This window comes from Budorcas taxicolor, chromosome 12 (genome assembly GCF_023091745.1).
Source record: "Budorcas taxicolor isolate Tak-1 chromosome 12, Takin1.1, whole genome shotgun sequence".
NCBI lineage: Eukaryota > Metazoa > Chordata > Mammalia > Artiodactyla > Bovidae > Budorcas > Budorcas taxicolor.
The window spans coordinates 52,066,341-52,079,304 of record NC_068921.1 but is presented as its reverse complement, the minus strand read 5'-3'; the positions used below and the strand labels follow the sequence as shown (position 1 = coordinate 52,079,304).

General features: G+C 43.3%; 1 protein-coding gene across 2 annotated transcripts; it reads right to left on the bottom strand.

Annotated features, from left to right (window-relative positions):
- Positions 1 to 833: 833 nt before the first annotated feature.
- On the bottom strand, positions 834 to 12,623 carry CLN5 (CLN5 intracellular trafficking protein). Of its 2 annotated transcripts, XR_008200329.1 has the most exons (5): positions 12,448 to 12,623; positions 7,207 to 7,372; positions 6,083 to 6,308; positions 3,023 to 3,900; positions 834 to 1,821 (listed from the first exon to the last, which is right to left on the bottom strand). XR_008200329.1 is itself a non-coding variant. In XM_052650104.1 (4 exons), the coding sequence occupies exons 1-4, from the start codon at positions 12,621 to 12,623 to the stop codon at positions 3,386 to 3,388; spliced, it is 1,083 nt and encodes a 360-aa protein (XP_052506064.1). In that variant the 3' UTR covers positions 834 to 3,385. The 2 variants fall into 2 exon arrangements, 1 of the variants encoding a protein (XP_052506064.1); XM_052650104.1 differs by having other exon boundaries at positions 834 to 3,900.
- Between the last annotated feature and the right edge of the window lie 341 nt (positions 12,624 to 12,964).

The window sequence follows — 12,964 nt, the reverse complement described above, 5'->3', positions numbered from 1 at the left end:
GAACTAGGTCCTTTAATAAGCTATAAATAAGCTCCAGGCTTCTGAGGTGGCTTAGACAGTAAAGGATCTGCCTGCAGTGCCAGAGACCCTGGTTTGATCTGTGGGTCAGAAAGATCCCCTGCAGAAGGAAATGGCTACCTGCTGCAGTATTCTTACTTGGAGAATTCCATGGACAGAGGAGCCTGATGGGTCCCAGTCCTTGGGGTCAGAGAGAATCAGACATGACTGCAACTAACACTTTTTTCACAAGCTCTACCCTATCTTTCTATAGATTCCAGCCCAGTTTATCTGTGAAGCCGGTTAAATGTTACCAAGCAGCCAGAAAAATTTTACCCACTTGCTGGTACCCAACTTTCCTTAAAGAATAAAAGGACAGATCATATGATACATGAAAAAAGAACACAAAACCTTTTACTCTAAAGTGGATTAAGAGCTTATCCTTAGAATCATCAGTCCAGTAAAAGAATGTATGACTAAGTGTCTTGTTTTAAATAGAAACTATAGAAGGTTCGAGGAGCTCGATGCTATTTGGACAATAAAGGGTAAATATGAGGAAGATGCTGGAAACAAACTTTGGCCAACTCATTTGCTGTGAACAGGGAAAAGTATGTGTGAGGTTTGAGAACATTACTCTAAGTCCCAAATATTTAAAAGTTTAAGAGCTGTTTTCACCTTCTGACTATTCTCCTGTAGCTATAAATGATGACACTTTGTGGGTATACTTACCTAATATGGAGCCAGAATGAATGAGTGAGGATATACTTATTCTAAAGCTGTAACATAAGTCAAACTGCAACCAAATGGTTTTTCATAGACAAAATTTTATACACTTACAACTTAACAGAAAAACAGAAATCGCGTGTAAGTTACATAGTAGTTCGGATGACAGCAAAATTTAATTGGGAATTGTTTTGGTTTCCCAATAATCATTTTAAAAGCTTGTTCCTGAATCATCTCTGCTTCAAAGCCTTCATCTTCTAAGCATAGTTGGCAGGTCTGATAAATTCTTCAGCAGTACTTAACATGAATGCCGTAGTCTGTTACAGTCACCTGAGTCTATATGTCACTTTCATAGAATTTCTCCAGTTAGTATTCTTAGAAAACCTGTGAATGCTTTTTGTGTGTGTCAGTTGCTCAGTTGTGTCTCACTCTTTGAGACCCTATGGACTGTAAGCAGCCTGCCAGGCTTCTCCATGGGATTCTCCAGGCAAGAATACTGGAGTGGGTTGCTATTTCCTTCTCCAGGGCATCTTCCCCAACCCAGGGATTGAACCTGGGTCTCCTGCATTGCTGGTAGATCCTTTACCATCTGAGCCACTAGGGAAGCAATGTAACTGTTAGAATCTTGCATTCAAGTCCCAGGTACGGTTGTGCTGATTTGTCTTTGCAGCGAAGTTCTCTGATTGACAGTTATCACAAACCTGGCACAGCAGTTTCTGCTTGTTACCCCAGTGCAGTTCTAGAAGTCCAAAACAGTTTCCCAGAGCCGTTTTCCTGAGAAGTCTGTAGAAGCTGACATTGCCTGCTTTTAGCCACTAGATGGTGATAATGCAGAATCCAAGTTTTCTTAGGACACATTCTGAAGACATCCAGCAGGTTAGAGGCAAAAGTAATGAGAAATGTTTTATGCTATTAACATGAGTCAGCTGGATGGAGGCAGTGAGAGCAAGTTCTGTGTGTCCACGTGGGTAAGACGCCCTCCCTGCAGCAGGCATCAGCATAATGGTGTGGTGCTTCTCGAGCTACTTGTGCTAAAGGGCTGGGTTTTTGTTTTCAGACTGTGTTTTAGTGCCTCTAGTTTTGAAGACGACTTATGAATTCCTAGGCAAGTGAAAGAAAAGCAAAGACAAAGTACAAGCTCCATTTTTTTTTAAAATTAGGATTCAACAGAAACAAAATTAGTCTAAGTTGCTTTCAGAGTACCTCCTCACAGACCAGTAACACATGGGGTTAGTCACATTTGGCCCAGGCCTTGGTCTGAGGACCACACTTTGAGGAGCGCTGAAAAACCCTGCTTGACTGCATCCCATTCAGTCAGCAGAACCTGGTTCAAAATAAGGCTCCATTACCACTAGTTGGGTAGCTGTGGAAAGGTCTGTTTCCTCATTTGAATCATGTAAACAGTACCTATGCTTAGGCTTTTTATGAAAACTCAGTGTGCTAACCTCTTAGGAAGCACTCAAATGTGGGCAGAAACGGAATAGGATTGGTATGTTTAAATATTAAATACAGACTGTTTCCTCTGATCTCTGCATCATTTTACTGACTAGTATTTTTTCCAATGGAGAGAAATAAGGTGTTCAGTTGATCATCAGCCACTTTAAGGACCTTGAAACCTTGTTTGACGGCCCTAAGAGAAGCAGAGCTACTTGGTGATCCCTGACAAAAACCTGCCCTCTCTCTGGGAAGTGTACCTCCATCTATTGCTGTATCTTTAGTGTGTGGCGGAAGGACTGTGAAGCAGTGAGGAGTTAAGAGCGTGCCTATTCACCCAGACATAACTTGCAGTCAGCTGCTCCCACGACCTGTATGTTTGAAGAACTGCAGGAGCACTAAGCTGCCAGTTCAATGGCTAAGTGGTTGTTACAAAGTCAGGAGAGGCTGGCATGTAAACATTAGATAAGATCAATGATGGCAGTTTCTTCTTTGATTAATCATTACAGTTAACCACTTACTGGGGCCTCACTAGACCAAACTATACATGGCTTCAATCTTTGTAACAGTCCTAACATCGCTTTAGAGATGAGGAAACTGACGTTAGGAAATGTTAAGTTGCTTAAGTCACAAATTGCTGGTTACTGGCTAGTTCTGAAACGTTAGGTGGAAACCTGTGCTGTTTACCACTGATTTTACCGCATCTGGACACACGACCGCTCCAGCTATGGTGTCCAAATTACGCTTTAAAGGTAAGTGAATACAACAAAATCAAACTGCAAGACCTGGCTCCTGAAGTTAAAAAGGCTATAAAGTCCGTTAAAACTACCAAAACGTACTTAAATGAGAAAATGCGTAACCATCATACCTTGAAAAAGTAGCTTCCACCATGAGAATGTCACCAAAGGTATTTTAATTTAAGCCTTGGCACACCATACCCACAATGTAACATCGAGTCCAAAGATCCTTTATATCTGACGTGATATAATTCTCATATGAACGAAGGCTTGGAGATTGAAATCCAGATCACCTCATGGGTTCACTTTGGCCAACACAGTAAGAGTTTACAGCTTTCCAAAAATTCTTGAGGTACCATTATGCAAGCAATGCTCCCCATAAGTATGTTAGCTTTCTGCCCCAAGGAAGAAAGGCCTAAGAAATCCCACACTTGTAAAACCACTCCCTGAAAAACTGATGTGCTGGTAGAAAGAAAAGCAGTAGAATTAAGGTTTTATAAACCAGAGAGTGTTCTGTTCTTTCTGTTAGGTAAAGGGATTTCTTCATATGTTATTTTAATAAAAGGGGATTTCATAGGTAAAAACCAATATTCAAAATTATAAAACAAATAGAACTCTCTGTGTATAACCACTGCATCAAAAATTTGCAAGAGACTCAACAGAAATTCTTTAGTTGACAAATGTGGTTTGAAAGGGTAATAAAATTTTTTTATAGCTAAAGCAAGAGTCTTGTTTCCTGTTGGCCCAAAAACAGATGTTTCATTTCCCAGATAAGTAGGTTCTCCACTGTAAAGAAATATCCTTGTATAGTTGGTTTCTATCTTCTTGAAGTCTGCTCCAAGTTCAGCCAATTTCTCATAGGTCCTTAACACAAATTTGGAGCAGTCGTAGGATTCAAACCATTTCTCTGCCTCCTTTTTCGGGCTGGCTTGGACAGTCCATGTCTCATAATAAATCCCTGTTTCATTGTCCTGTTTTACCCACTTTGCCATTTTGTTAAACATGCCTCCTAGTTAAAAACAAAACAAAAATTATGTGAACATAATTAAAGCTGATCATGTTAGTTTTAAGTAAAATGTTCTAACCAGATTTAGGCCATAAGTACCTGAATAAACAACAGTTTCTGAATTTCCCAAACCTACATCTTACAACAAGAATCCATGTTCAGCCAATTTTTTTGTTTCATTTTTCAAGGCACAAGATACCTCTGAACTATAAACATTAGACATAACAAAGTGTATAAAAAAATACAAATTCTATAACTGTTTAAGCTACAGTCAAAAGCTAAATTATATACATGCTGAAGCCCTCGTTTTCTGCTCAGCTCAACAAATCTTAGATTCAGAAGCAAAAGAGTAAAAGGAAGCAAGGGAAAAATTGTAGAAAAGGAATGAGTGAATGGGGCCAAGACCGTGTATGAAGAACCGAGGAGGGTGAAACATGAAGCTTTTTTATGCAAAACAAAGTATGCATAGGATATGAATTTGCTGTCCAAGGAATGGCTCCTTGAGAAGGAACCCCATACCCCATTTACCTTGAATATCTAGCATCTCCCCTTTCTCCCTTGTCTGCTTACAATCTTTCTACCCACCACACAGATTCTTCCAATGAATCAACTAAACTGGAAATAGTTTTGACCAAATTCATGGATTACATAGACTCCAGGATGGCTAACACTCTCTCCTACCACCTTTTATCAGACCAGAGGGATCTCTCCAAATGTTATCAAAATACTATACTCTGCATGGTTACAACCTCATCTGAGACTAAAACAGCATGATCCCAACATTTCACTTTGTCACTGTTTGTGACTTTCTTAGGTTACTCCAGCTTGAGTCCATAAAATCAATTCAAGCCCTATAGGATAGAGTGGCTGCTTTTATCAACTGTATGGAATTAAACTTGTAGAATAATATAAATTCTCTTTTCTTAGAACTGAGGATACTGTTCTTAGTGTTCTCCAACTCTGAAAAGCCACTGCTTGTGATGAAGAGATAAGAATGCTTCAAAACACTATTTGGTAACATGAGAACAGGTCAACGAACAGGATTAATCACAAGGCAGATGAATAACAAAAGATTTAAGTGCCAGCATATTACAGACTCTTCTACAGAGTAAACAATGAGCACTTGTCCATATCGTCATACTGTGATGTCAGAAGGAAGATTTTGCAGATAATGAGGTAGGTGGATACGGAGAAAGGAGAGATGTGAGCTGGCCTGGAATGAAAGAAGGGGAGTCATTTATCATACTGAACACTGTTAAAAGAGAAATGGACTTTTATATGATTGGGGTGGTTTGGGGCACATCAATTAGAAAATCGGAAAAAAAGAAAACAGCACGATACATAATTAAAAGAGTCCCAAATTACATTTAAAAGACACCAATTCTGCAAACCAGAACCACAATGAGATGTTACCTCTCACCTGTCAGAATCATCAAAAAAGCCATCAGACAACAAGTGTTGGTGAGGATGTGGAGAAAAGGAAAGCCTCATGTGCTGTAGATGGGAATGTAAATTGGTGCAGCTTCTATGCAAAACAGTCACTCCTGGGTACTTACCCAAACAAAGAGAAAACACTAACTTGCAAAGACACAAAGTACCCCTAAATTTATGGCAGCATTATTTACAATTGTCAAGATAAGGAAGTAATGCAAGTTTCCATCAAGGGATGAACGATTAAGGAAAATGTGGCTTATACATACAATAGAATATGATTCAGCCATAAAAAAGAATGAAATCTTGCCATTTGTGACAACATGGATGGACCTAGAGGATACTATGCTTATTGAGTAAGTCAGACAGAGGAGGGCAAATTACCATATGACTTCATATGGTATGTAGAATCAAAAAAAAAAAAACAGACCCATAGATTCAGAGAACAAACTAGCGGTCACCTCTAAGACAGAGATTTAAACTCTATTATTTTTTTTTTAGAAAGTCCAATTTAATTATACGAAGTTTCTTTGCATTTATTTTTATGATGACAATAGGGAAGATATCGTATCTGTAGATATGATAAGTTAAAGATTTGCAAGAATAATAGGGTCAAAGGTTAGTAGTTCAGGAAATGTATTTTATAAGTTGACCTCTAAAGAGCAGAACATTACTGAGAGGCCTCAATGAAAGTCATTTCTGTCACTCGGATACTGATTCAATCATCTAAGTCTGCCATATTTTTGAAACTTACCTGATATGGTTGCTACTAGAACTAACGTCCCATTTTCCTTCCAGTGATTATCATCAATCCCTTCAAAAAAGCAGGCAGCTCCTTGATTACACCAGAAAGGGGCATTCATTTCAGGTCGGAGATGGGGAAACGTGCAGTTTCCAAGTTGGAAGAGTTCATACCATTCCATCGTGTAGTTCTTCTCCGTTAAAGTACTCCTGAATCCAATGGCATCATGCATGATTTTCTGTGGAAAGGTCATATATGTATAAAAGCATTTGGGAAGTAAACACTGGTTCAGGAGCCAGACAGGAGAAAAAGCAATACCAGAAGTGCATACAGAGCAGCACAACTGTTTCCCTTCCCTATTGCTATTCTCACATCCACTTCATGGCTCCTCTAACTCCCTGCCCTCATCCACTCTGGTTTTGGCCACTGCGGCTCATCTCAGGAAGACTGCATGCTATGTGCAGATGTTCAGAATCTCCTTACGGCTTAGAATGAGTAAGAGAAGTCTCCACGCCACAGACTCTGGAACTCTGTGCAGCTCTCAGGTGATGAGAAGCTCAGATGGTGAGCTAACCTAGGAAACGTGTGCACAACAGGCCCTGGACATGAAGTGACTCCTACGTGCCCTGTCTCCTTCTGGGCTTCCTCCTTTCCCTCTTTCTAGGATCTGGCTACAGGAATTGGGTTTGGGTTCAGAATATCAAAAGGGATGAAAGCAACTGCATCGATTACTGTCAGCATCATAAAACCTGGTGTTTTCTGGACTGCTCATTTTAAATCTGTGAAGAGGAACTTAGGCCATAGACATGAAGAACTGACTCACTGGAAAAGACCCTGATGCTGGGAAAGACTGAAGGCAGGAGGAGAAGGGGACGACAGAGAATGAGATGGTTGGATGGCATCACTGAGTGGATGGACACGAGTTTCAGCAAGCTCCAGGAGTTGGTGATGGACAGGGAAGCCTAGTGTGCTGCAGTCCTTGGGGTCAAAAAGAGTTGGACATGACTGAGTGACTGAACTGAACTGAAGAGGAACACCAAAGAACATAATCTAAAACCAATCCTTTGAATAGTGATTATTCCCTCAAATCCACTTAATCAAATCACTTAAGTTATCAGATCAAGATGCAACCTTACCAAGTGTCCCAGGAGGTCTCCATATTTAAATTCCCACACTGGGGCTTGTAATCGAAAGACTTCAATGACATCGTCATCCTTCATCACCGGGATAGGGGAGCCAGTGGGACAGAAAGTATATTTAGCTTGACAATAAGGATCTGGTTCCGGACGGAAGGAGAAGCGTCTAATGAAGAAAAAAAAAAATCATCAACTTACACTCCAAGAGGAATTTGGTTCTCACAGATCTTAGAATCCAGATCTTAATTTCACTATAACATTTTTAGAAAAAATATCCAAAATTCTGCCCATAGTGTATAAACAGACATTTGTTATCCTTTGAACAAACTCCAATGAGTCTTTAATAGCAAATGATACATTAAAAGCACTGATAATTGCCTGCTTCCCAGTTCCCTGCTCCCACTGTGAGAATTCTGAAGACAAGGACCATATCTGAAGTGTTTATACCTCTACATCTTATTTAGTAGACATATTTCCTGAATAAAAGAGTAGTTTTCAATGATATTTAATTTCCCAAACATTCTATATGTTAACATTATTTAAAAACTATCATTATTAAATAGAATATATTTTCTATTACGAATCTGCCAGCATTTCCTTCAATATTTATTGAGTATCATACTAGGAATATATTATGGTAGGAAGGAGGGAAACAAATGCAAGAAATGCAGGTTCGATCCTTGGGTCAGGAAGACCCCCTGGAGGAGGAAATGGCAACCTGCTCTAACATTCTTGCTTGGGAAATCTCATGTACAGAGGAGCCTGGTGGGCTACAGTTCATCGGGTTGCAAAGAGTCAGACACGACTGAGCACAGTCTGTAGGGGGGAATTCCTTCAATATTTATTGAGGATCTACTATTATACTAGGAAAGAGGGAAACAAAACATAAAATGCTATTCCTACTGTGGAAAATTCTGAAAGAGATGGGAACATCAGACCACCTAACCTGCCTCTTGAGAAATCTGTATGCAGGTCAGGAAGCAACAGTTAGAACTGGACATGGAACAACAGACTGGTTCCAAATAGGAAAAGGAGTACGTCAAGGCTGTATATTGTCACCCTGCTTATTTAACTTCTATGCAGAGTACATCATGAGAAACGCTGGACTGGAAGAAACACAAGCTGGAATCAAGATTGCCGAGAGAAATCTCAATAACCTCAGATATGCAGATGACACCACCTTTATGGCAGAAAGTGAAGAGGAGCTAAAAAGCCTCTTGATGAAAGTGAAAGAGGAGAGTGAAAAAGTTGGCTTAAAGTTCAACATTCAGAAAACGAAGATCATGGCATCCGGTCCCATCACTTCATGGCAAATAGATGGGGAAAACAGTGGAAACAGTGCCAAACTTCAATTTTTTGGGCTCCAAAATCACTGCAGATGGTGACTGCAGCCATGAAATTAAAAGACACTTACTCCTTGCAAGGAAAGTTATGACCAACCTAGATAGTATATTCAAAAGCAGAGACAATACTTTGCCAACTAAGGTCCGTCTAGTCAAGGCTATGGTTTTTCCTGTGGTCATGTATGGATGTGAGAGTTGGACTGTGAAGAAGGCTGAGCGCCGAAGAATTGATGCTTTTGAACTGTGGTGTTGGAGAAGACTCTTGAGGGTCCCTTGGACTGCAAGGAGATCCAACCAGTCCATTCTGAAGGAGATCAGCCCTGGGATTTCTTTGGAAGGAATGATGCTAAAGCTGAAGCTCCAGTACTCTGGCCACCTTATGCGAAGAGTTGACTCATTGGAAAGGACTCTAATGCTGGGAGGGATTGGGGGCAGGAGGAGAAGGGGACAACTGAGGATGAGATGGCTGCATAGCATCACGGACTCGATGGACGTGAGTCTAAGTGAACTCCAGGAGATGGTGATGGACAGGGAGGCCTGGTGTGCTGCGATTCATGGGGTCACAAAGAGTCGGACACGACTGAGCAACTGAACTGAACTGAACTACTCAAGGGGAGTAACAGCTGGCAAGACATTAAACAAGTTATGAAGGGCAGCAGGGTCTGTGCATGCTCAGTTGCAGCCGACCCTGCAACGCCATGGACTGTAACCCACCAGGCTCCTTTGTCCATGGAATTCTCCAGGCAAGAATACTGGAGTGGGTTGCCATGCCCTTCCCTCCTCCAGAGGATCTTCCTGACCCAGGGATCAAACCCATGTCTCCTGTGGCTCCTGAGTGGCAGGCAGAGTCTTTACCACTGAGCTGCTGAGTAGTTTTAAGACTGGAATTCAAGATTCGAGGCAGGAGTGGTGAGAGCAAGTGGAGGCAGGGACGGTCTTTCTGAGCTAATTCAGGAACACCTCGGAGATGGTGTGGGTTCACTTCCAGACCACCACAGTACATTAAATAATGTTATAAGTGAGTCATTGGAATTTTTTAGTTTCCCAGCCCAGTGCATATAAAAATCATATTATACTGTGATACATATTACATAATATTACATATTATACTGTGATACATAATATATATATTATACTGTGGTCTGTTAAGCATGTAACAGTATTATGTCTACAAAAGACATACATACCTTAATTTAAAAATACTTTATTGCTAAAAAAAAAAATCTGACAACACAAGGTTGTCACAAATCTTCAGTTTGTAGAAAACACAGTATCTGAGAAGTGCAATACAACTAGGTTTGCCTGGACACTGTGAAGACTCCCCCTAGAGGCACACAACTGGGGAGGATTGAGCCCAGGAAGGAGCTTAAAGGATCTGAAGTAGCAGGTGTGATATAACTGAATTTGCTCCAAAATAAACCTCATTTTATGAGTTAGAAGAGGGTGGGGAGGGAAGCCAAGTTAAGGCTGAGGTCAGTGGAGGTCATGGCATGCATCAAGAAGGGCCCTGAGAGGGCCATGGCAGTAGCGGCCGGAGGGCTACAGTGAATCGAGATCAGCAGGAGCTCACTCCTTTCATACCTAGCACTGGGAAGAGAGAGGAAAGGGAGAAACAAGCTGCTATCTACCCTCTATGGGCTTCCCTGATAGCTCAGTTGGTAAAGAATCCGGCTGCAATGCAGGAGACCCTAGTTTAATTCCTTGTCGGGAAGATCTGGTGGAGAAGGGATAGGCTACCCACTTGAGTATTCTTGGGCTTCCACTGTGGCTCAGCTGGTAAATAATCCACTTGCAGTGTAGGAAACCTGGGTTTGATCCCTGGGTTGGGAAGATCCCCTGGAGAAGAGAAAGGCTACCCACTCCAGTATTCTTGCTTGGAGAATTCCATGGACTGTATAGTCCATGGGGTCACAAAGAGTAGGACACAACTGAGCTACTTTCACTTCACTTCATCTGTCCTCTAAGAATCCTAGATCTCTGGGGCCCTAGCCAGACCTACCGTTTTGTTTTTTTTTAATGTGGATCATTTATTTTTTTAAGTCTATTGAATTTGCTACAATATTGCTTCAGTTTTATGTTTTGTTTGTTGGCTGTGAGGCATGTGGGATCATAGATCCCTGACCAGGGATCGAACCAGCATCCCTGCCTTGGAAGGTGAAGTCTTAACCACTGGACTGCCAGAGAAGTTCCCAGATTTTTTGTGAAATCAATCCTAACACATCAACAAATGGCACCTCACTCCAGTACTTTTGCCTGGAGAGTCCCATGGATGGAGGAGCCTGGTGGGCTGCAGTCTGTGGGGTTGCTAGAGTCAGACACCACTGAGTGACTTCACTTTCACTTTTCAGTTTCATGCATTGGAGAAGGAAATGGCAACCCACTCTAGTGTTCTTGCCTGGAGAATCCCAGGGACGGGGAAGCCTGGTGGGCTGCTGTCTATGGGGTCGCACAGAGTCGGACACAACTGAAGCGACTTAGCAGCAGCAGCAGCAGCGACACATCAACAAAAATTTCTATAACTTAAAAAGTTTAAATCTTGATTTAGACAAAAATATTAAAAACTCACCTAAAATTTTACCTGTTTTACAGGTAAAATTACCTTACCTGATTTAAAAATGAATAGTTAACTATACATAAATTTCACCTGCTTACAGCAAAATCAAATTTAGGTCAATGGTAATTTCAAAAGTATAATTTAAGTGTGAACATAATAAAATTAAAATTTTATTATGGGGTAAATGAAGGCACGTGCTTAACATTTCAAACTTTTAAATGTAAATCAAGTAGTTTTGGATTTCACTCTCTTCTTTGTTTTACTGAATATTATATTTTTACTTTGGGGGGAACACTTTGTTGTTAATAACATTTTCAAGAAAACCAGCTTCAAACTTCTCTCTTCCTGTATATCAAGCAAAAGAAGAAGGCCCAGCAAGCCATTCAGTGGGCAGAATACACTAATACTGTATCAGGTCTGAAATGTTGGCTGGCCTTTACTAGATTTAACCACCACAATAAAACCTGAAGTAACTACTATTCCTACTTTCTGACTCAGGATATGTGGGCACAGAGATACTGAGCGACTTTCCCACGATCACACAGCTAGTGATAATGGGGCCTGACTCGATCTGCTGCGGTCAGAGCCTAGAACTCGCTCGCGACCAGGTTATCCTGCCTGCCAACTCGCTATTTTCATCCGAAAGGGGTGTGCATTTTCAAAAGCTGCTAGGTTTTCCCCTGCCTGATGTTGACACTTTATCTTCCTTTTCTCTGCTTAGCGACCTCTGATAATTAGGCTACGTAAATACTGTTCTAGTTCAAAGGCTCAAACACGCTTCCTACATCTCCGCATCCACAGCATAACACCAGCGACCTATGCCTCCTGGCTGAAGACTGTGGACAGTCTAGGCCACTCACCCAGGAGGTGGGGGGACAGGACGTGGCGAGGGGATTCCCTAGATACCCAACTTTGAGTGCCGAAAACGGGAAGTCCCAAGAGCTAGGTTAACTGGTAACTGGGCGTGCAAATGTTACGCACTCACGATAACTAATGACAGGACCTGACACGATAGAAAATACATTATTAAGTCTCCCCAAACTACTCAAATTGTCAGCGATTTGTACCGAAAATCACACAACGAAATTACATTAGTCCCTTTTCCCCCACGATTCAGGACAGTCACCTTGGAACTGGCTCAACGGCCCCGGGAGGAAGAAAGAGCCCAGGGCATCGTGCAACAAACAGCCGCGCCCCAGGAACTCTCCACTTCGCTCCTCGCCGCGCCTTCCCGGCACGATCACGCGACCTGGACGCAACTCCCCCCCGCCACCGCCCCCACGCACTTTGGACGGAAAACCTCGGCCGCGCGCGCGCGCCCGCCCCGTGCAGCCGCGCACTCACTTGTAGGGCACCGGCCACTGGCGCCGGGAGGGGTCGCCCGCCGCCGCCGCCGCCGTCGCCGCCGCCAGCCAGAGCAGCGCGGGGGCCCAGCGCCCAGGCGCGCGCTCCGGGCCCGCACCTGCGCCCGCGCCCCGCCGACCCCAGGCCCCCGCACCGGCACTCCCCGCCTGCGCCATGTGCCGGCTCCCGCTGCGGGCGGCGCCTCCCCCGCCCCGAGACCGCGGGGGGGGGGGGGGGGGGGGCCAGCGAGCCGAGCATGCGCAGAACTCGGGACCCGGGCGGCGGTCCGCCCGCGGCCCCGCCCCTGCCTGGCGCGCCCGGGCGGAGGGCTCGGTCCCCTCGGCTTCCGCCGCCTCCCCGAGCGCCGGGGCGCCAAGCGCAGGGTGTCGGAGCCGCCGAGGCTCTGCTCCTGCCTGGCGCCCTGCGCGGGGGCGGCTTCCGGACTTGGCCGACCCGGAAGGCGCTCCGGTCCAGCTCCGCTGAGCAGCCCGAACAGGAACCCTTTTTCTCTGACTGA

Bases quoted from the DNA above. Each gene is read 5' to 3' on its own strand.
- CLN5 (XM_052650104.1), bottom strand. From the start codon at position 12,623: ATGGCGCAGGCGGGGAGTGCCGGTGCGGGGGCCTGGGGTCGGCGGGGC. The intron at 7,373-12,447 runs GTGAGTGCGCGG...TTTCTTCATTAG, and splicing joins CAGTGGCCGGTGCCCTACAA to ACGCTTCTCCTTCCGTCCGG. The intron at 6,309-7,206 runs GTAAGGTTGCAT...ACCTTTCCACAG, and splicing joins GAGACCTCCTGGGACACTTG to AAAATCATGCATGATGCCAT.